We start from the raw sequence: 25,241 nt of genomic DNA, 5'->3' as shown, positions 1-25,241 counted from the left end.
GTTGTTTGATTACATCATTTGACCCTCGTTTCGTCAATTTTAGGGGTTTATAATCGGTTCGATTGATACAGTATGTCTGCTTTTGAAAAGATAAAAGATAAGGCTAGATTTCTCGGATTTACTCGAAAACTTGTAGCGTAGAAAATTAACAATGTGATGTCGATGGCGTCGTGTCCAGTCTGACTAAAATACATCTCCAAATACGTTACGCTTATGGTCTGAATACGTGCTATTGATAACCTCGTTCTAACTACCATTTCGCTAGCCAATTAGAGCCTTACTTACAACATTTTGTATGTGAAAGTATAGAAGTTTAAAAATCTATATTTAGCTTGGGTTTTTATTTATTTAAAATTCTTATGACGACCATATCGCGACTACCCCTTGTGATTTGAGAGAAATCATTTGTCATGGTACGGACTTGGTCACGTAAGGTATCAGAAGGTTAGCTCAGTCGGTAGGGCACTCGCCCTTTAAGCGAAAGGTTTCGGGTTCGAGCCCCGGAATGACTGCACATTTTTTCACCCTTTGATATTCGATGCTATTTAGATGGTTCAGCCAAATGCTTGTTGAAACAAATCGTCTGATTGTCTCAAATGAAAATAGATTTGCGAAAATAAAAATAGCAATACCGGAAATTTGAAATATACAGAAGACAATTGTGAATGGGTCATTCTTAGATCTTCGTTTAGAAGATCAAGTACGTTAGTCAGATTGCGACGTGTCTTACTTGCCAGTACAAAGAACGTTATAATTGCGCACACATAGCTCGTTGCCTAAAAACAAAATGATCAAAAAACAAAATAAAAGCTTAATAAGGTTAGACTATATTTTGCTGCCTATCAGGTTAAGCAGAAGCCTAAAAAACTCTTTTTCTATTTTATATTTATGAAACTATAAACTATCACTAATTTTGAGCTAAAAGTTTTATCATTCACATGTAAAAGACTGACATACTTTTAACCTTAACCAAATTCGTTATCTTATATCTTCATGTAAAGTTAAAATTAATGTTCAACTATCGGTCAGTGCATTTATTGCCAACATTTCTCAAACTTGTTTTGCCAGTATTTTGCAAGATGGAATTAATTTACGGCATCGCAGGGTTTATTTGTCAGTTTAGTTGTGGTTCCTGTGTCAAGCTTCTCAGATGATCCAGATACACAGAAATTATTAGCCATCTTAGCTGAGCAACGCGATGATATTTTGCAGTTGAAAGAAACGGTGTTGCGCGTAGAAAATGACAACAAAGAACTAAAGAAGGAAATTCATTCTCTCAAAGGGAAAATAGAACATCATACAAGGCATAATGCTAGCACTGCAAATATGTCTCCACGACACAAAAGACGTGAGTATGAAATTAATGTTTCTTAACTTCATTGCTGAAAATTGTTCTGTTAAAGCAAGTCATCTCGTATATTCAAATGTTTTCAGTTAATTTAGGATTACAGATTAGTACTAGTACATATATTAAAAATATATTAAAGACGAATTGACTTTAAACCCAGTAAAACATACGTTCAAATTTTACGGCTTTTTTCATCACATCGTAGCATTTGATTGAGATTTGAATATAACATTCACTAAGGTTTGATTTGTCTTGCAAATAGTGCAGTCCGTATCATCAGAAAAAGAAGCGTAATTTTTTAAAAACGCTTTGCAATTTCGACGCTAAGCGATCTAACTTTTCCAAAATAAATTCGAACCTTGTGAAACGCATTTCTTTTATTTTTCAGTATTGCTTGATCCATTGAATGAATACACAGAAAACCAAAGAGTAGCTTTCACCGCCAAACTATCAAAACACATGACGAACCTTGGCAACAACCAACCAATAGTTTTTGACGCAATCGTGACGAACGTTGGACAGCACTACTCTCCAAACACTGGCGTATTTACTGCACCAACCAATGCCACTTTCTATTTCTTTGCGAGTATTATGAGCCACTCCGGTAAGGCACTCGAGTCTGAGATAGTCAAGAATGGAGTAAGAATGGTGAAGATGTATTCATATGATACCGCACACGAGCAAGGCACCAATAGTGTGGTCCTTCAGCTTAGTGCTGGAGACGAAGTCTGGGTTCGTCATACCCTTAATGTTGGCACAATGGTGTACGGAAATACCTGGTCCACATTCTCAGGTTTCCAAATATCTGACAGTTATTATCTGTAAATGAATACAGAATATAAATAATATTTCAGATATTAACCAGGGTTGAATGATTTTCTTATGTTTCCGTTTATCATATTTGCCCTTATATCCGTGAAGAGGCAAACACTATTGCCATGACAAAAGATGCACGCAACAAATGGGTACTATATTGCCGTTTTATTAGACGCAACAAATAGGCACTAATGCCGTGACAATAGATAAACACAACAAATAGGTATATGTACTATTGCGGTAACAATAGATGCACACAACAACCAAGCTCTACTGCCGTTACAATAGATAGGCACTTATAGATCATCACTTACCCCTTGCCCCGCCCCCTCCCCCTCCCTTAATTTTTCATGGTCTGCTACCCTAACATGACCCATATCTGCTCTCTCTTTCCCGAACATTAAATCACTACTTTCGGTTTCCACCTTCAAAGTAGAATTGGAGTAAGATCTTGAAACCGGTCTTATTTCATGCAGAATACATTCTAGCAGCGAAAATTTGCACAGTTTTGTAATGAATTACCGATCTTATTCCTATATCTATACATTCGTTTTAAGTAGAGATGTCAGTCAATCGTTTATGTTCAAGCGTTGTCACTATCTTAACCCTTACCGTGCTAGACACGCTTAATCCTGCCTTGCGACCAGCTTAGATCACGATCAGCCTGCACAACCGTGCAGTCTGATCATGATCTACACTGTTCGCCATTCAGTCAGTACCTTTTTTGTATGTACCCTATTCAACAGTTAATGCTACTGTCCAAACTGAAAGATGGACAAGTTCATTATAGAAATTTAGCATGGAAATGGTTAATAAATAGACGGGTCCCTCTACAAAAACATACTGTTTTCGTGCTAAGTCAGAAACATTCCAACACGTTTGCTTCGTGTTCTTCCAATTAGCCTGAATGTAAACATGGAGAAAAAAACAAAAGGATAAATACTGGAAACTAAAACAAACAATTCTCCCTTTGTACGCAATATGTACCGATGTGCATAGATTGGTCGATAATGCGTAGAAAGTTTGCGAGGAACATTGTGGGCGATAACTAATATTCTTAGAGATACATCTTTTTATTTGATTCTAAAGAGAAAAACATTGTCTATAATTAGTCAAATGGTTATTGCGATTTATGACATAGAGTGGTGATACAAGTATATCATCATGATTTTCAGTCTAAGTGTGAGTAATCTTTTTCGATGATGTCGATGATCTTAGAAAATGAATATCATGTTTTTATATTTAATTACACATCCTTTAATTATTGGCAAATAGTTTTTTGAAATTTTCTTTTATTTAGTAGCAGTTTCTTTTTTCATACAAAGTAAGCAGAGTTTCAATTTCATACTATACTTATGCGTACATATAGCAGTCAGTCATTACTAGTATGTCGGGAAATGTGCAAGTCATATTTTATTCAGTTATCGAAAACCTGCATATGCCCCTTGAGCCCAAAATTTTACGACCGCATAAATTTTGTTAATTAACTAGCTGTTAAAAGCCTTGTTAATTTAAATCCAATAATTTTGATGCTCTTGAAAAATTTTATGAAACATTTACATAATTGGCAATTAAAAAGGAATGATTATGTGTAAGTAGGACATTGTAGGAATGCTTAATAATACCAAGCATTCTTTACTGTTCTTATTAGACAACTGGATAATCTCAGCGTAGAAACCAACCCATGTTTCGTGTTTGAATTTCTGGAATACTCGGAAATTTTCAACGAATCTATGTTAATAAAACAGCAGCGTTTTCTGTCAAACTCTTCTTATTTATGCTCTGACAGCTACATAAGTAAGGAAAAATAGGACGAGTTCTATACTCTATCCAAGATATAACAATAATTTACGATAAAAGAAAACGACACATCCATTGCTGCTGTAATGGATTCGCTTAATTTGATGTGGATGCCTTCAAACACACTGTAGTTTTCTTACCTGATGCTTAATTCATTTGGAAATGTACCAAGAATCGTGTATGTTTTAACGTGGCTTGCTAATTTTCTCATGCTTTTCGGCACCATTTCAGCTCGTGATGATATTCGGAACACAGGAACGGAAATATATCCGCTTTCAAATGGCGCATTTTCAAAATAAATAAATTCATATATAAAATTATTTTCGTAAATATCGTGACGACTATCGCTGCCACAACTGAATAATCATCAAAACATATTTTGGGAGTCTCGGAGAAAGAACGGAAAAATCAAAATGAACACAGAAATTATATTGCTTGTGATTGCTTTTGTTACATCATTGGAAGTGAGTGCAAATGAACCACAATGTACCTGCTCGAAATTTCACTATGAAGAACAAATGTTAGAGAAAATGGTGAGAATGGAATTTGCTGTGGAAAATATGAAGAACGAGATGAACGACGCGAAGACTAGTGTAACGAAGACAGTGGAAGAATTCAGTCGTCTTAAAGCAGAGCACGAAAACACTTTAAAGAAGAAAGGTAAGTCTGTTAAGAGTACAAAAAGAAATAAATGACATAAAGACAAGACAAACTTAGTGACAAAAAATGGATCATAAACAAACAGATACATACAATTTTGAATGTAAATCGTGCACCAATATTTAATTTCATTTCAACACTGTTCAAATCAGATTTTAAAAAGACCGGTAATAATATATATCTCAAACATATTGGAATGAAAGCGATACATATGATTGATATATGAATGCATATGAAATATTCCATACAGCAAAACAAGAAAGGGCCTTACCCCTTTGGATAAATTCCGAACTAAAACCGATATGATATTTTAAATTCATAAACCAACACAGTTTTGTCAAAACAGATTTCGCTTTAATAAGCTTCTACATTTGACAAGTATATGAAATACACAATGATATAATGAAATACGGAATTGACGTCAACGGTCATACGCCACAAATGGCTCATAAAAGTGCATCATGAAATAATACGTCTATGTGTATTCAAATACTATACATTATTACACAATTCTTCAATGTAAATAGTTGTAGACGTTATCATTTAGATAATACACATTCACTCGTCATCAATTAACTGCATAAAATGATAGCACAGAGACTCGGCCAGGAAATAGCATTCAAAGAAGTGAATATTACAGTTAATTATTGAGGATTCAAATACAAAAGTTTTAAAGGTAACAGAGATTCTACAGTGAAAAAAAAAGAAATCATAATGCCTTGATTAAGCCAAACTTTGTTATTCATCCTTGCTTTATATATACAATGTATATATATATATATATATATATATATATATATAGAGAGAGAGAGAGAGAGAGAGAGAGAGAGAGAGAGAGAGAGGGGGGGGGGGAATGACAATAAATTAATAAAAGATAATGCAACATTTTCAAAAAGTGTACAAAGTTGTAAGTAAATACTACCCTATTTAAATGTTTATGTGCTAATTTATCATCTTATAGTGTAAAGAATATACAGAAAGCCTATGTATCTGTATCAAAATCATCGACAATATATGTACCATATCTCTTTCACATAAGGAAAATAAGAAATTGGGTCACATTTATAATTTGCTTTGCTGATATCAAATTTATGACTGATCATACGTTTCGACACAAGTTGATGCGTTTGACCGACATATTGTACTTTACTCCTTTTACATGTAATTAAATAAATAACATCACTAGACGTGCAGTTTCCATCGGAAACATTTTGAAAGTTTTCCCTGTATTTGTACTCGTAAATGTATCACTTTCAATAATACTGTTATAATGCGTGCATCTGCGTCTGTTACATGTACATCTACTAAAACCGAGTATCTCTACTGACAAGAAGTTCTGCATATTTCATTGCACTAGGTCTACGACATGCAAATAATTACATATTTCTGCTTTTTAAATTAATAAAACATTTATAATGATCTATTCGCCATCTATATCCTTTCTTTTTAACAAAGTATACAATACAGCTGATGATACATTTAACTATATTTGGAGAGGAACAACTTTACTCAATCGTCATTTGTTTCATGATTTTTTTAGATAATACATCTTTGAAAAACAATCTAGACATTTTTCACATGCGGAAATATTAAACATGGCCACACGGTCGAATTTTTCGTTGTAAAACCATTTCTATATTTAAAAAAATCCACATTTAATGGAATAAGTATCGGCAGAAAAGTCTAAGTGATGTTTTCGTTTTTTCTCAAACAGATAGCATACGCCCCGCCTTCACAGCCAGATTGTCCGCTCATCTTACAAAGCTTGGACACAACCAGCCAATCATCTTTGACAATATTGTTACCAACATCGGACAAGCCTATTCAGGAACTACTGGGGTTTTCACCGCGCCAAAGGACGGCGTCTATTATTTTGTCGCAACCATACTGAGTTTTTCTGGACAACATGTGGAAACCGAAATTGTTAAAAATGGAGACTCTATGGTGAGACTATATTCGTATGGCAAATTTTACGATCAGGGAACGAGTGGGGTTGTTTTACAGCTGAACGCCTCTGATGAAGTTTGGGTTAGAAATATGGGAACAAATGGCGAAAATGTGCATGGTTCCAATTGGTCTACATTTTCCGGTTTTCAAATTTAACAATGTTATTCATTTTTCAGTTTTTGAAAGATTGTAGTCTCAATGGTCGAGATTCACACAATAACGGTGCTGTGATTTCTTGGTTTAATGAGGAAACAAATAGCTACATATTTATAAAGCGAAGGAAGAAAGCGTACTTCACGTGCGTTGTGTCTGACATGTTTTCAAACACTCATTTTGTAAATTACAGAACCATGTCAAAGTTTAGGTTATCCTGCACCAAATTTCAAATTAGTGAACTAGGAGATATGCGGGATATTCCACCATGGTAAAATGTGATTGGAGAATAATGATTCATGCGAGTTTGATTACCTTTTATAATTGAAGAGTAAAATGTTCTTGTAAATATATGCACAAGATAATAATCATATCATCAGAAAAACTCCTGACATGTGCATGTTTTAATATATTGTTTCTTATATGAAAGTTTTTTTTTTATTTCCAAAGAAACCAAACTTTAGGTGATTTTAGTAAGACAAAAGTTGTTTGTAAAACATTTGCCTCAATCCTTTATGTTGTAAAGCAGTAGAAAAAAATTATTGCCTAAACAGCATTTGTTGTATTTGCAATATATGAAATGTGATAATTGACGTTGACCAAAATGTTCCATGATGTCAATATATTCTTTATCAGATACCCTGGAATTAACCGATTCCATTCGATAAATGCGTAATACACACAGTATGTGTAATCATAACTTTCGTAACCACAGACTGATATAATATTTGAGCCTACACAAATATTACGCCAGCTGGGTATAATTATTTCGTCGTGTGAACCAAACTTCATTGTTCCTTGACGAATTGTACGCATCTTTTCAATTTACTTCGATACCACTAAAAATGTGTTAGTACCACTTTTTGTTGTGACAGGGCTATATAATTTCCGAAGAATGCCGAACAAGATTACGTAATCGCACGGAAATCATCGATTGCCATTACGGGTCCAATATGTAATAAAACGATATGTAATAGACAGTCAAACCTGGCTTTCTCGTTAACTGTTTCGGGATGTTGGTGCATTTTTCGGCGACGCCGTCTAAATTCGTTTTCGTTACCTATGCCACGTGACTTCAGTTTGCAAATCAAACTACTTGATAACGCATTATAGATAATTTATCAAAATGGAAGATTTATGCAACACTCTGCCTGATTGGACGAGAGTGTCAATTTCTTTCACTCTGTTGATTGTGCTACGCTGAGTGAAATGTAGACAAAGCGTTTATCCTAAACTACGCTGTTCACAGTTTTAAAGCTAACTTTGGCTCAGTATATTTAGCAAGAATATTGATATTTCTCAAAATGGTAAGTAAGTTTAATAAATATGATAAAAACCTGTTCAAGTACCAACATATATCAAATTAAAGAAAGAGCTGAATACGGTCTGCGTATCACATGAATAAGGGTGTGATAAGTGTCTTTTATGTAGAGAAGTGCTTGTTAAATTGTCGTCTGTATATGAAAAGGTTTCTTGCTTTTGTGACTTATTCAGATTGCACATTAAAATGAGTACTTGTTTGCTTTGATATATTTGTTATAAATTATTTAACTGATTTATTATAGATGAATATTTTTCTTTAGTATGGTACGCAAATATTGAACTCAGTTGAAATCTGTTTTATTATATATATGCTATATAATGACTGAATCTCATTACACTGAAATGAAGGTACGCTGCATACAATTTATCTATGTGATATGACTACGGTCAAACTTTGCTTATGAAACAGAAATATTGAAATAATTACAATTGTATGTTTTGCTTGACCTTCACTTTTTATAGATGTGACGTTATTGTCCGAAGATTCATGAATAGCGAATATGCATTTGTTAAAGCGGGATCAGTTGGACTATTTTAGAAATAAATAAAAAATAATAAATAAAAAAAATCCTTTAATTGATTTTTTCTCATGTATTCTAATCAAACTTAATTTGTAGAATCTTTATTAGGCCCGCAGCCAACTTTGTTCAGTTGGGACATTTAACCCCTTTTAGGGGCTGCTAGAGCTAAAACTAGAAATGCCTTTATACAGCGTCCCATGAACAGCTTGGTGGATCTTTGTCATACTTGGTCTAGAGCATCATTATAAGGTCCTCTTCCAAATTTATTTATATAGGAACTTGGACCCTATTAGGGACCACTATAGCTAAAAGTAGATATACCTTTCTTCGCATTAACCACTAAAATGTAATGGATTTTTATCAAACTCGATGTGTAACAATATCGTAAGGTCTCCTGCTTTTTTGTTACAAATGGGGATAGGGGCAAATTTAACTAAAAATATAAACACGTTTAATGACCTCTTCTCATGAACCGCTTCATGAATCTTCATCAAACTACTGCTGTAGCTATTCGTCTAAGGATAAACGAAACAAAATTGCAACCCTACGAAACCTTTGCGAAAAATTAAAAGAGAACCATTTAAATTGTTAAAGTGCGGTGTTTAGTTTTGCAATTTGAAAAATGTTAGACGAAGATGAATGTTAGATGAAAAATTCATAAACTTCTATCCTTATTACAATTCGCCGACCATCATTTTTAAAGATATTTCTTGTTTATCTTTCTTTATCTAAAAGAAACTAGTTTTGACAAGTCTCGTGCGCATTCAGTCATTTTATCACAGTTGATATTACTGGATCTTCGCAAGTAGACACCGTCGTTTATATGACTGAAAAATTGTTGAAAAAAAAGACGTTAAACTGGATCTCAATCTAAATTCGTATTATCACATAATTATGTCTGTTCAATTCCGGGTATTGCCGAACACTTGTTTATGTTCGTTTACGGAGTGTTATCACCAATGATATATCTATCACCTGTACTTCGGTAACGTTCATTAGTGAGTGAGTTAGGTTTTACGGCGAATCGACACAAAATGGTCATATATCGCCGAGTAACGTTGATTATTAAGCCGGAAAGCCGGAAAAGTTTTTATATAATAAATATACTCGTTTCCATGCAACTCGGTGGAATGGGGGTTCGGGGAGCTCGGGCGACGCAGCGGGATTAGTCACCCTTTGAGATCCTTTGTGTGCTGAAGGACTGGATATTTATGGAGATATACGAATCCCGATTCGTGTCGAAGGTACGTAGAAATTCATAAAGGTGTGCTTTACAGAGAAACAAAAAATGAAGCCTTATATGATTAATAACATTATTTGATATTAAAGTATTTACAAAACGTAGTTTTAAACAATTACATTTACCATAAAAACGCAAAAAAAAATGCATATGAAAAAGAGCGTCATTATTTTTAATCAAATGATCAGAAAAAGGTAAATATAAAGCGGTCTAATTTTTCTGATTCTTAGGAAACTGTAGCCTTTTTCTCAACTGGTGAATTTTGTATTATAATCCTGATATATATTTAATCGTACCTAAATATTAACCCGCTGACATGAGTAACATGAAATATCAAAACAAATCAATCAGTGATAAAAATGACTTTTAAAAGCGACCAGAAAAAGAAATCTTAAAAAAGATACAAATTACAGCAGTCACAAAAATAGAGAGATAATATGATACTAAAACAAAGTAATATTATATCGACAAAAGCGACAGCTGGTAAAAGTGTTTTCTCCTATCACAGAAGTGACATCAGATCCGGTAAATCAACGAACAGAATATCATTTGAGCCGCGCCATGAGAAAACCAACATTGTGGCTTTGCGACCAGTCTGGTCAGGATCCATGTTGTTCGCTAAAAGTTTCTCTAATTGCAATAGGCTTTGAAAGCGAAAAGCATGGATCCTGACCAGACTGCGTGGATGCGCAGGCTGGTCTGGTTCCATGCTGGTCGCAAAGCCACTATATATATGTTGATTTTCTCATGGCGTGGCTCATTTTATTTCAGTAACTTTTACACACGCAGTATATTGTTACATATATACAGTTCTAATATAATAATTAAACGGTCACATGACGATCTCATACCATATTCAAATAGAAAATAAAAACAAATTAAGCCGCATTCATGAAAACGTTTACTTTTAGAGATGTTGTATGTTTGATTGCAGAAAAAAAAGCTCAAAAGAAGTTTAATCAGCTATTTTCTTTTGTGTTTGCATTTCATGTATGACTTGAGTAGTAATTTAAGCGAAAGTATTATTGTTCTCCACATGGAACCGTGAATAATTATGATTGTGGCAAACATCTGCGTTTTTCAAGTGATTCCCTAATCACAAAAATGGTTTGTTTCTCTGTATTGTCACTTTTACGGCACTGGCTCGGTTAATAAGGTCTCTACAATCGAATCACTTGCCCTTTATTCCTTGTATAGATTGCTGTGTGAGCAAACCATCTAAATTGCTTGTGCTAGGTCCGTGGATCTGTGTGCATGAAATAAACCGGACGTCATATGACGCCATTGAAAGACATCAATCAACACAAAACGAACAAAGGTTTAAGCTTTATCGGGGTGTCAACAGTTCATAGTGTTTTTTTTCCAAGCTTATAAGTTTTCAAATATACATTATTTGCTCAAAAAGTGAGTTATCATGGTAAGTAACTGCTTTTTTATTCAGAAAAGGCTTGGGTACAAACAACGAAGTTTTAATTCTTTCGGCCAAACGGGGTTCATCCATACATATATAAGTGACATACTTAGTTCCAGTTGAGCTGTCTGATGTAAACTTGTGAAACGGATAATGTTAAGACCACATATTTTTCCAGCTCTTTTTGCAATTCTTTATCTGTTTGGCGGCGCCATCGGTGATGGTGAAGGTAGGTTATATTATACAAAACTTTTGCAAATTAATTAGTTAATATCATTAGAACTGATGGCTCTCGTTATATATACAACTTGAAAATTCCTTGTATTTACAGACTGAGGAACAGAAACAATTAAAAGAAAATGTCACCAGCAGAAACATTGCGTTATAAATATTAACGACGGGTGATTAATGTAATTTTACTTATGATTATTTAGAGGTTTTGATTTCATACCTGCACTTGTAACCTACATGCTCATGCAAATTGCCATAAATACAAGGGTTCCCTACCAGGAAGAGACTAAATAGCTTAACTTTAGCTGATTCCATTTTTTTTTTAATTATCTCCCTTTTTTACGCTTCTTGTCCGGAGGATAACTAAAAAATACACGATGTTAGACCTCATTAAGAGAAAGTGCAGTAACAAGGAACAATAACTCTTATGTGGTACCATTTTTGAATCATACCCCTAATTTGAAAACCTTGTCGGGGACATAACTTGAAAACTACGTAAGGTATTGACTTCTTACTTTAAATATCAATAGAGTCAGTGAGAGGGAGTGCACTGACAAGGAACCATACCTCTAGGTTGTCCTATTTTCAGTTATCTCCCTTTTTGAAAACCTTGTCCGGAGCATTGCTCGAATACTACGTAAGGTATTGAATGCATTTAGAGATTAGTGAGAGGGAGTGCAATGTTAAAGAACTACATTTCTCCTTAACACAACTACCGTGACTGAAAAGTCCCTTATGCAACATCAATTTCGGGGAGCATCTGTCGGTGTTACTGATCGCCTTGTTTAGTTGCAGCCGTAGAATAACAAGTTGCATTACACGTGTGTGTATAATATTCTCGTGAATATACATGAACATTAGAAGTGGCCGGCAACTGATGAGACCGTACTAAATGTGCCACTCAAAAATGTAATATTTCAAAGTAGGTCTGTCATGGTTGAAGCCAGGTACAAACTTTAAAAAAAAACTGTATGTACCACAGGCTTTTACATATAGCAGAAATTTATTTTTCTTTGAAATATTTACTCCTGATTCGTCTGCCGTAGAACGTTGATTGCTCCATTTACAGCTAGACCGTAAGAGCTACCGTTCGTTGATAAAGTAGACTAATCATTAGACTGGTAATAAAAATATTTCTTCATTTTTCACATTTTTCTCTTATTCCATTTAATAGTCAGAAAATAGGTCGTTTCTACAGATTTTCTTAATGATGTTGAAAATTGTGATACTAGACATAGGATATAGACTGGTTCAGTTATACTACATTAAACAGAAAGTGTGGCATTTGTCATCTTCAAAAATTTGCATTGGGAGATTAAACTTCACATGAGCCGCGCCATGAGAAAACCAACATAGTGGGTTTGCGACCAGCATGGATCCAGACCAGCCTGCGCATCCGCGCAGTCTGGTCAGGATCCATGCTGTTCGCTTTCATAACCAATTGCTATTAGAGAAACTGTTAGCGAACAGCATAGATCCTGACCAGACTGCGCGGATGCGTAGGCTGGTCTGGATCCATGCTGGTCGCATACCCACTATGTTGGTTTTCCCATGGCACGGCTCAGTCATGATGAATGTTTTGCTATTACACTTAACCTTTTTCTTGCTGTGTTAGATTACGACCACGATTGCTATGAACTAACTGAGAGAGATATAGATCTGTATGCATCCTCTGGTGATATAGATGAAGAAGAACTATGTGAAGCTGTACCAAGTCGCATATACATTGGCATGTCAGATAACAATTTTCCAGGCTGCATGAACTGTACCTGTTGTCAGATGAAAGGTATGTTTTCACATTATGTGGGCTCGATTCATACAACAACGGGGTATCCCGATCACGTAATTGGTACACCAAAATTTGCCGTGATGTTTCGATCGGGCTACTCGGCATGTTCCGCAGGTGTACCGAATCGATGCGCGCGCAACTAGTCCGACTGAAACGAGTACAACTCGGGCGAAATCGGTGTACCGGGCAAATTCGGGGTATAAAATCGAACCAACCTATTGCTATACACTTACTATATGTTTCGTCCACTTGCACAAGACCAGAAAGAAAATGCCACTGTTCATGTTTTAGCCCTACACCTAGGTACGCTATTAGAACCATGTCCTTAAACGGGTAACGTTAGCAAAAACATAAATTATGCGGAGTGTCTCTTCCATAAACAACATAGAAAAAAGTGACTGGTGCAGAGTGGAAGACAAATTGCTAAATGTTAAAAATGCGTAGTATAGTACCCATTAGCCCAGCTATGCGTTTAGGCTGGGAAGTGCATGACTAAAATAGGTGACGGTAGATTTTCCCGTTCATGACCATGGTTCCAAAAGTACGTCTAGAGATCGGATATAATTATGTACAGTAACACTTTCTTTCTGGTCTAGTGCCAGTGGTTTCGTCGCAATAAAATGGATATTCTGATAGAAGCAAAAGCAAGTATATACTACCATGTTTATACACACTGTTTTCTTTTGTAGAAAAAAAAATATGTAACATAACTTGTATGTAAAAATGGAAAATTTCCCCTTGCATAATGATGACAACTAATCATATCACATGAAACTATAGGAAAATCATCTGCGTACACATATCACGAATTTCCACCACATTTTTAATATTTTATGTGTACATCCGGTTTGACAATTCCTGCGAAATATATACCAAGCAATCTTGAATAAGCCTGTAAATGCTTCTACGTTAGAGACAATTTTCTCCGTCGAAATATTGTATTTTCTGAGTCATTATCTTGTAACCTTACGAACCATGCAAAATCTTATTATATACCTATATAAATTCTGTAAAAAAACGGACTACTTTCATTAATATGCATGACCTGACACAGATCTATAAACAATGCACATAAAAATTTCACATAGTTTCATTTAAAAATCGATAAACATTGAAGATTTCGTTCAATAACAAAACAGCAAACAAAAAGGTAGAGGTATATAATAAAAGGGTGGGTCATTATTAACAGTAGCTAGATCTGGGATTTTGTATTCGACTCTCTTGGATTTTGCGCTTGCGCTCCTCGTGAGATCCGATCTGGCAAAAATCCACTCGAGCCGAATACAGCATCCCAGATCGAGCTACTGTTTTATTAAATACACATGTACCTATATAAATTCAGTAAAAAGACGGCTTGTATTTAACAATTAAATATGAACAGGCAGAATAAAATCCGTATTGTACCTTTTAAATTCCTTATTGTACCTTCCGTATTGTATGCTCCCGGACTACTTTCATTAATATGCATGACCTGACACAGATCTATAAATAGCGCGCATAAACATAGAAGATTTCGTTCAATAACAAAACAGCAAACAAAAAGGTAGAGATATAGAAAAGGGTCATTATAACAGTAGCTAGATCCGGGAGTTTGTATTCGGCTCTCGTGGATTTTGCAAGGTCGGATCACACTCGGCGCTTGCGCGCCTCGTGAGATCCGATCTGGCAAAATCCACTCGTGCCGAATACAGCATCCCAGATCGAGCTCCTATTATAATAATTATAATAACCCAATTATATCAGCATGAATATAATAATATCCGTATTAAACAGACCTCTAGAAATACATCTGTATTTTATGAGATGGAATAAATATTGATAAAATCGTAAAAAGTAAGTTTCATAAAATATTTCCTCAGACTGCTACAGTGGTGACTCATATAACTATACTGGTACCTGGTCAATGACAGCAAGTGGTAGAAGGTGTAAGCCTTGGGTGGAAACCAGTCTAGAAAATGAAGATTCTCTCTTCCCTGATGACACAGTTGTAGATGCTTACAATTATTGTAGACATACATCAAGTGAGTATTTACAAAGAGAGGATATTACAGGAGTGTCTTTCTACATTGAATTTATTAAACGAGTTGAATGATATAATAAAATGCGAGGCTCTGCCGAGCATTTTACGAATTTAAAAAAAGAAATCATTGTGGAGAGACATAAATGTATTATTCTTTTTATCACATGTTAGGTTTTCCTGCTGAGGCATCAAAATTTCCTATTTCTTTACCTATTATAGACCAGTTCAATTTGACCAACGTCTCCTTTATTTCAAACAATGTCAGCGTCAAAGCTTTACAACACTTGTAATACCAAATTTATGTAATGGCTTTATTTCAATCCCGTGACGTCAAACATGTGATAAAGAACTATGATGTGATATGAATTATGTTCTAAGTTGTGATGAAAATAAACAATACCCTTATTGTTAGTTTGATGATATAAGCTAAAACGTATAAAAATATGGAAAACCTAATTTTCGTAAGAAATTGTGTAAAAATACTAGTACTAAATGTTGAATGTTAACTTGATTTAAAAATACCCTGATACATAAGACGACTTTCAAGGAAGATCCAAAGTGCCTAGCGAGGACTGATTAGTTCAAGCTTTAACTATCACCAGCGCAGAACCATTAACTTTATGCTAGCCAGCTAGATTTTACCCCAATCGCGATGGCAACTCGTGACCGCAGCTACAGACCAAAGAATATCCTCTTGTCATGATACAGCTGTCGATAATAAGTATGCGCGACGCTACAATATTTTGTATATATTAAAACATGCTATTTGTGATATTTTTTGAGAAATAATATATCTCATTTTGTGGTTTGTCGCTGAACTAAATCATTGTTTGGGATTCAGATGCGAAAGAATCATACCACGAGGGTGCAGCCCAAGTGATATAATAATACGCATCTGAACGACAAACAATTATTTTATTCGAGACCAAATCACTTAATGAGAAATATTATTTCGATTGTATCGCGTTAACAAGGATTTTAAAGTACATCCTTGACGACATTCATTAAATATTTGCCTGTTTCCCGTTGGTTTCTTTTCCAGCGGGCCGCTATGCCGTTTGACTCTGACGTAATAACTATGACGTCCGAAAAATGAACTGTTGTATAAAAACACACAAGTGTGGGTCTTGTTAGAATATTTTATATTCCACTGGTCCTCAGGGTAATATTTTTTCTTTTAAATTTGACTCCATGACGTGACTATTGTTTTAAATACATATGTTAATTATTCACAGATTATGAAGACCGTGGCCTCTGGTGTTACACAATGAACGAGGACATACCGGAAGATAGTTGTGATATACCACAGTGTGATGCCGTATCTCCAATAGATCCGGTACCAGTCCAGGCAACCACTACAACAGACACGTCTACAATATCAAACATGCCAGATGAAACTTTGAACCAAAGCACAACTCCGTTGCGTGATACAAGACCTGTAGAAAGTACGACAATTCAACTGTCGACAGGTGCCAAAACTGCTGGAAAACAAGCATGTGCTGTATTGGTAGCAGTGTTTTCAGTAGTGAAGTTTGTTGGACTACCACACCTATAGATTTGGTGCATGCTTTGAGGGTCATGTTGTTTATGTTGACATTGAAGGTTGCTAGACCGTCGTGTCAACAGGTTAATGCTTGTTGTGAGGCTGTGTTATTGATGTTATTCGGTGCATTCTTGTGAATAGGATTCATAAGCTGTATTTTTCTGGGTAGATAAACGGTAAACTTACATTTGAAATCGTGTCACCAATATCATTTTATATCCTCAGTTTTTATCTTTGTAAAAAACGTTGAACTAAATAAAAGTCTGTCACTGCATTATGCTATTAAATTTGTTTATATTTTTTCTATGGCACTTAAGGCTTCCACCTACCTTAGTCTCATTTCTTAGCATTTCGCCTTCCAAAAACCGTGCAGTTTAAAATGTCTGGCACCGTGTGTTGCCGATAAATTTAACTTAATTTGCCCCCGCCACTTTGGTGCCGCACTTGGTTTTGAATCTCGTCGTGAGAGAAATCTCTCTAGCTTGTAGAAGAACGGGCTGAAGGTTGTTTTTTTGTGTGTTATTCTTTGACCAATAAACTGAGTCGACGTATGACTGGCTGTCAATTACAAATAAACTTTAATTACCCCAGATCTGCTTTCACACTTGACTGCTAGCTCTATAGGTAAAGCAGCAGATATTTCGGATTCAATCTCTTGGCGATGCGAAGGTCCTCAGTGACGACTTCACAAAGGATAAAATGCACGGGTGGTAAACGCGCAATCCAATTCCCACTGGGAATACGCTAAAAATGGGTTGCGCGACTTCCGGTGCTAGTGTTGCGCATCAATATATACAAAATCGAGGTAGGTGGGTTTTTGTTTTTGTAAATAATGACACATTTACGAGTGCTTTCGAAAAAAAGCAAAATGCTATTCGACACAAACATGAATAAAGATCATATGTGTGAAATACCAATTTATTAATTTAAGAATCAGCTCTGTTATCACGAAAACTCTGCTGGCTCGAGCTGTCAAAAAAGCATGGAATCATGAAAAATGCAAATTTTCTAACTCTTATGCCTTCTTTCTGGAAATGTGACGCTTCGAATGATCAAACACGTGTAAAACAGTCATGAATATTACATACACTTGAATGAAATGTTGCTTTTGGGGGAAAGATTGGCAAAACAATAATCGGGAATGGGGTTGCGCCCCGGGAATGGAGTTGCGCCTATACATTATATACATTATGATGTATACGAGCAACTCCATTCCCGGTGCGCAACCCCATTCCCGATGATTGTTTTGTCAATTATGTCCCCGTAAGCAGGATTTGAAACAAATAATTTTGATATCCGTTACTTTATAACAGTTGAGTTATCATAAAAAGCATCACGTGTCCTCAGATTAGGCATATGAGGTCAGAAACTTCCATTTTTGTTGATTTCATACTTTTTTTACGTTTCGTGTCGCCAGAGTTTTTGTGATAATAGAGCCGAATCATAAATTATAAACCAGATATTTTACACATATTATGTATTATCATATCTGTGTCGAATAGCATTTTGCTTTTTTGAGAAAATTTATTCTTGTCTCATACTAAGCAAAATCATAACTTCACATACCTCAATTTCGTCTTTTTTTACGCGCAACACCAGCACCGGACGTTGCGCAACCCATTTTAAGCGTATTCCCGACGGGAATTGGATTGCGCGTTTACCACCCGTGAAATGTATAAAGTCAGTCTACTTCCACACATGAGTAATGATTGTGACGAATTTGATATGGAAATAAAAGTAATACAAAATACGGAATCCTGTTAGGACCATGTTGTATGTCGCCCTTGCGATTTGAGGTCGACGCACGACAATTCGACATGACATCGTGACAATGTGACACTATATCGCGACAACGTGACATGACACATGACAATGCGACGCGACATTGCGACAGTGCGACACGACACATGGCAATGATATCGTAGTGTCGTGTCACATTATCGCCTTTAAAAAGCGCGATATTTCGCATTGTCGCGTCGCATTGTCGAGTGTCATGTCGCATTGACGCATCGCATTATCGCAATGTCATTTCGCATTGTTGAGCGTCGCAGTCTGCCATTTTTGCTGCTCGAGACGCGCAACAACGCGAAAGACACGCGACAACGACAATCTGAAGCAATATTTCGCATTGTCGTCTTGAAATGTCTTGCGTCGTGACTGTGCCGGAAAAGTGACACACGACAACGCGACGCGACACGCGACAACGCGAAGCGACGCTTGACAATGCGAAATGACATTTTAATAATATCATGTCGCATTGTCATGAGACGACCTCAAAGCGCAATAGACAATATACGACATGGTCCTAACAGCAGAACTCGTTCGGCACCGCCTCCTGAAAGTTTGCGAGTGTTCCTAAATGCAAATTAAAATGAACGTGACGATGAACATCGTTTCCCTCTACCTTAATTATATTGTCTTCCAGTGACTTGCATTTATACGAATTTTGAAATCGCCAACGCAAAATTCCACGGTTTCTGATTACAATATCTAATTAGAGAGCATTGCGCACCTGCCAAATAGCATGTCGCTTCTGGTAGGAGTTCTGACATTTAGTGACTCTCTTCCCATGCGTAATGTATGACATTATCTCTTTATAACAATGATTGTTGTAACTTTACTCTTCCTTTAAGAGTTCCTTTTCTGGTCGCTATTAAAAGTCGTTGTTTCATGTCTGATTAAATTGTTTTGAATTCTAATATCCTTAATTAATTCAATTAGTTTTAGTACTGGATTTGTAATAATAAGCATTCGTCGTTAAAGGAAAAAGTCAAAGATTCCAAGTTTATTTCAATTTATTAGTATGCATGTTATACATAAACATGAGAAGAATTCCAGTAATAACAAATAAAAGACATATATGATCGTAGAGGAAACTTTTATCTAAAGACGTAAAAGAATGAATATTTTCTTCCATACCAATGAAAAGACATTACTAATTATTAGTTATTAATTACTTACATGTACTATTCTATACTATTAAATAATTTAATTGGTCAGATAGTATAAATAGCGCTGTTGGTTAATTCTAATTTCATCTAAATAATTTTCTTGGTCAACAATGACCTCTAGTACGAGTTTCTTTCAATAGGTCTTTCCTACATAAAGCAACAATTATTATTACATTATTAGATAAATATTTCATGAAATGCATATCGACTAACTGTCCTCGTTTTAATACATTTGCAAGAGTACTTCTTAAATTTTATAGACAAAATTGTGTTGCCTAGCGACGAAAGAATTCTCTTAAATCCTTTCAGTCTGTGATTTAGTCAATAAATCCCCTCCCGTACCCCACCAGCCCCCGTGGGTATTCTATATAATTATGATGAATGATTTCTTTTCAAATTAAATCATTAGAAATGGCAAAAACTTTTACAAGTGAATATAAGGTTACTTACAAAAATATGAAGTGAGTATATGTGTCCATAACATCGTTTGTGAAATATATCTTAATTTATCAACCAAATTGTGCATTCTATTTCATATCTAACAGCTTTAAAATAAATAGTATTATTTTATATATTATACCATAATTTTGTCGTAAAACTATTTCTTTGTAAGTTTATCAAAAATATATATTTTTACAAAGGTTCATCTCTGGATCGATTTCACTTAGCATCGGGCAAATTTTAGAGACATTAAATTTTTATTTATTTATTTTTTTTTTCATGAATATGTTGCTATGCGGCGAAAAATTAAATGCACACAGTTTTGAATGATAAAATGCCCGATTTCTTTTCAGGAAACAAAATGCTTCAGATAAATATGAAAATCAGCACGCCATTTGTAATTTTTGTTAACAAAATTTTTTTAATGCAGTTTCGATAATAATTTCTCTCATTATCCTGAAAATATCGCGACTGTGGATCTAGTAACTGTCTCAGAGTATACGGATCCTCTGTCTGTATACACCCGAATGGAAGTCGCAGAAAACTAGGCGTTCACTTTAGTTTTTCCAATTTTTGGAAGCTGTCGGTAGTAAGTATTTTTATGTTTTTCTCTGGCTATTTGAAATAAATAGTCTTGTTGTATGTATTTTAGTGTACCACTTCTGAATGTTTCATTATCAATCCATGCACATTAGTTTTATTCTTCTTTTTTTGGGGGGTATTTTTTTTTTAACTTTTGACTTTATCCCATCAGTTTTATTATTGAACAATATAGACCAGTCAATGGCACAAACTATGGACCACCGATTTACATCAGAAGTCAAGCGATGATATTCAATATGAAATTGATTATCTTTTTTATTTTTCAGACCCTTTTCGTAACAGATAATGAGGTTTTACCGAGGTATTGTGCGTTTTATTCGACCTGGCGGGGCGGAGTTAATCTCTGACTTATGCAAATAATGGTAATTTCAAAAAACGAGCAAAATAGGTAGAGCAATATCATTGCTTAATTCCGTAATCTTCGGTAACCAACGACTAAAATTCAACGCTACATTGGTTACATGTACTACATACCCTGCACAATAGATAGATAGATAGATAGATAGATTTATTTCGGTTAAGGAGTGCACATACATGGACAATTAAAAACAACATGTATAGTACATCTACATCTACATCTTTCCCCCAACCGTCGATTTCCGACTATCACTGGGCGGCGCTGTCAGAGCCACAATTGTTAAAGAAATGATATGTTACGATGTTAATTTTTTTTTTTTTTTTTTTTTTTTTTTGGTTGGGTTTAACGTCGCACCGACACATTTTTTGGTCATACGGCGACTTTCCAGCTTTGATGGTGGAGGAAGACCCCAGGTGCCCCTCCGTGCATTATCAATGTTAAAATAATAAAAGCTAAAGAAGACAGTATGCTACAGTTAAAATGGGGCAGAGGCAATAGAATTACATACTGACCACCGCCAGCCTCTCTCTAAAGATACCGAGACTGGGGCTCGATTTAACATAAGTTGGTAGGGAGTTCCAGAGACGGATGGTCCATGGGAAGTAGGAGTTAGAAAAGTACTGAGTGTGAGACATGGGGATTAAGTAATTTAGGTTTCTAGTTGGAATAAGATGAGATTGATCGACTGCAATAGTAAATACAACATAATAACATAATGCATACATGAAATTATAAATAGCCATGACAGGCACACCGTCACCAAGGATTACACAAAAAAGAGAAAACTCTTATTTTGATTGTGGTCCTGTATAATAATGTAATGGACCGTCGCGAAATCCGCCCCGCCAGGTCAAATAAAATGCACTATATATCTTTTTAGATATTTTAGAATTCACAGGGAATGGAGCATTTATCAACATATAGTTTACATAAAACAAAATTATAGTAAAGGTAACTTTACATGAAGATTTCGTGTCGACACCTGTGATCGTAAAGGCAATTCTTTTCTTTTTCTTCGGGCAATTTTAAATCTGACTATTGTGTAAACATGTATACACAAAGCACAGTTCTAACCACTGGCACCAGATCAGAAAGAAAACGCTTCCGTACGTGTTATACCCTACCCCTAGGTATTCTATAAGAACCATGGTCGTGAACGGGAAAATATACTAACCCATTCAATCGCGTATTTCATACCTAAAACACGAAGTTCAGTAAATGTGTACTATTGATATTAAACAAGCGGTAATTTATCTTCCGTTGTGTACCGGTCACATTTCTTCAGTACTTCTTATCTTAGAAAAACAACGTGTAGTTTACAGTTTTTTCAAAGGTACACAAAAAACTTGCGTGAACTTCCCTGGTGAAGTTCCGTTCTAGATTACAGACACACTCTGATTGGCTGATGTGGAAATGAATGTCAGTCGTCATTTTACTACACGTGTACGCTAAAATGTTTATATGCAGCATAAATGTGCAAAATGAATTAAATAAACAGAATAGATGTATACCAATGTATGATTTCAAATTCAAAATCATATACAAGATGGATTTCATTCATCATTTCGAGTCTTATCGTAAAACTGTGAATATCACAGTGTATAGATTCTCTGTACGCCCGACCGGAAGTCGCCAAAAACTAGGCGTTCAGAAATCAAAACACAAATTTTTGCTGTCGCGAATGGCTTGGATTTTCGTTGTTTATTTCGTTAATATCGCATAAAGTAAGTGTATTTTTTATCTACATATTGTTTAAGAGCTACTGTTTACGTAGATACCAAACACGCCTATTAAAACTCTTAATATACTTCATTTCAAGTCAAATCACGTGTGGGTATTTGTTCGATTTTGTAATAAAACTATCAATTCTTTGAAATACATGTATATTGAGCTTTTGCAAAGAATTGAAACCTTTGCTACTTCGTAGATAAATATCTTACGCATCAATAAATACTAGCATGGCTCTATGGTAACGAATGCGTTTTCAGGAAAATGTGTTTTTCTGAGACATATATGCCGATTACACTGTCCCACTAGTCGATACATTACTGGCCCACTAATCGCTATTTCTAAAATCCGGACTGAACGCTTAGTCGAAAAACTGAACGCCTATTCAAAACTTCTTTTCATTCATATATTTCCATAATTTGACTTTGTTTTATGACAACTGACAGTTAAAAAGTAATAGTTATAATTTCTTTCGTTTTCGTAACAGTCACTGACCAGTTTATATGTTATTACTGCAATTTCGAATCCACTTTTCGTAAAGGTTAGTGTTTATTAGTAAGTAATTATCAAATTAATTAGTCTAGCACGGCTCAGTCGCAGTAAATGCGTACTAATAAACTCTAACCTGCATTGTGTTTGAAATTATTTTTTTGTAATAATGACTAGATTGTTTACACTAACGCATCATTCATATAATCGTTAAGTGGCCCAACTCAGTGCTTGATCCATTTCCGGCATCTCAGAGACTTGTTCGGACTTTATGACGTGGACTTTATCATAATTCACAGAAGAAACAGCTGCCGTCGGCGCGGCTATTTGTAATTTCTGTTTATTTTAATATCCGGCTCCGAATAACCGCTGATATCAGTCAAAATCAAGCAGATCGAAGCTAGTATCCAATTCTTTTTCGTTTGCATTAAAAATTATTTCAGTAATCGCTACAGAACAAGCGGAAAATGACCTGGCTCCTATATAGAGCGGATATAACTTGACCAACATGTTATGGGACTTGCTGCTATCAATTAGTTTTATAACCCCAAAGGCACTTGTGAAATTTCAATTCAATAACTGTATTAGTTTTGGAGATAGTAACTTGCATGTAAAATTTTAACCAGAATTTTCTAAGTCTTAAAGGGGGCATAATTTGCCCAAAATACACGCCAGAGTTATGGGACTTGACCCAGTGAGGTTGGTAATTGATCTAGAAAAAGAAAAAAATAAGTTTCAAAGCTATATGCCTTGAAATGATAGCTGTATGTACTTGCATGCAAAAACTTAACCAAGGTGTGACGCCGACGCCAGGGTGAGTAGAATAGCTGACTATTCTTCGAATAGTCAAGCTGAAAAGGCTTTGTTTGCACAATGTTTATGTGAAGTTACAGTAAGGTATAAGCAAAAGTTAAAAAAAGATGTGACAAAAAAAAAGGCTGCCAAAAAAACTTAACTTTAACCAAAGCCGGGGCTAGTAGAAAAGCACCGCTATTCCCCGAATAATCGAGCTAAAATACAAAGAAAAAAGCAAAAACAGTGTCCTGTCAAGCTGAGCGGAATAAATACATATTTTTCTCGTATGTTAACGGAAACTCGTATACAGATTCTATTTCCTGTCCAAGACAAGGACATCGTTGGTGAAACAGACTAGTAAATACTGTTTCACTGTCACAAGTAAAATACAATACAAAACTTATATTTATAAATTCAGTAAGTACAGTGTATAGAGCATACAAGCCCAAACACTTCGTCATTTCGTTATTGAATAGGCGTACAGTGTTTTGGCGAATAGTGGGACAGTTTTTCTATAAAGATTTGCGACTAGGCGTTCAGTGTATAATTCATATGCATGTTGAATTTAACAATATTTAAACTATTCAGGATTGTAAATTCATATTTGTAGGTATAAACTCGTTTGCATGAATTTATAATTTAACATTCAGAAGCGGTTCTGACACGTATTTCACTCGCAGTTCCTAAATAATGGGCATTTTAGCCTGAATACATCGTCTTTTGCTTCGACCTTCTAGGTTTTGAATGAAAATACGTTTTATTTTCATGTGTTAATGTCTGTTAAACGGCAGTTTGTTGTAGAGACATTTATCATACATTGAAAAATATATACAACAAGAATATTTATTTCAAATAGCCACAGAAAAACATAAAAATACTCACTACCGACAGCTTCCAAAAATTTGAAAACGAAAGTGAACGCCTAGTTATTGGCGACTTCCGTTCGGGCGTACAGAGAGTCTATACACTGTGAATATATTGCATTCTGTTTTAGTTTGTTTACATTTCGTTTAACATGTGCACACTGCTGTGACCTCTAGACCGGATGTTCATTAGGGGAGTTCACGCAAGTTT

At 35.2% G+C, this 25,241-nt stretch overlaps 3 protein-coding genes across 3 annotated transcripts; all 3 read left to right on the top strand.

Annotated features, from left to right (window-relative positions):
* Positions 1–999: 999 nt before the first annotated feature.
* Positions 1,000–2,209, top strand: LOC123531536 (caprin-2-like). Its single transcript, XM_045312594.2, has 2 exons — positions 1,000–1,348; positions 1,737–2,209. The coding sequence occupies exons 1-2, from the start codon at positions 1,327–1,329 to the stop codon at positions 2,171–2,173; spliced, it is 459 nt and encodes a 152-aa protein (XP_045168529.2). The 5' UTR covers positions 1,000–1,326; the 3' UTR covers positions 2,174–2,209.
* Positions 2,210–3,984: 1,775 nt separating this feature from the next.
* LOC123531538 (complement C1q and tumor necrosis factor-related protein 9A-like) lies at positions 3,985–7,334 on the top strand. Its single transcript, XM_053517733.1, has 2 exons — positions 3,985–4,624; positions 6,339–7,334. The coding sequence occupies exons 1-2, from the start codon at positions 4,378–4,380 to the stop codon at positions 6,725–6,727; spliced, it is 636 nt and encodes a 211-aa protein (XP_053373708.1). The 5' UTR covers positions 3,985–4,377; the 3' UTR covers positions 6,728–7,334.
* Positions 7,335–11,330: 3,996 nt separating this feature from the next.
* LOC123532909 (hepatocyte growth factor-like) lies at positions 11,331–17,066 on the top strand. Its single transcript, XM_045314511.2, has 4 exons — positions 11,331–11,448; positions 13,066–13,236; positions 15,099–15,260; positions 16,495–17,066. The coding sequence occupies exons 1-4, from the start codon at positions 11,373–11,375 to the stop codon at positions 16,812–16,814; spliced, it is 729 nt and encodes a 242-aa protein (XP_045170446.2). The 5' UTR covers positions 11,331–11,372; the 3' UTR covers positions 16,815–17,066.
* The last annotated feature ends 8,175 nt before the right edge of the window (positions 17,067–25,241 follow it).

Source organism: Mercenaria mercenaria, chromosome 11, assembly GCF_021730395.1.
Source record: "Mercenaria mercenaria strain notata chromosome 11, MADL_Memer_1, whole genome shotgun sequence".
NCBI lineage: Eukaryota > Metazoa > Mollusca > Bivalvia > Venerida > Veneridae > Mercenaria > Mercenaria mercenaria.
This window is presented reverse-complemented; position numbering and strand designations above follow the sequence as displayed.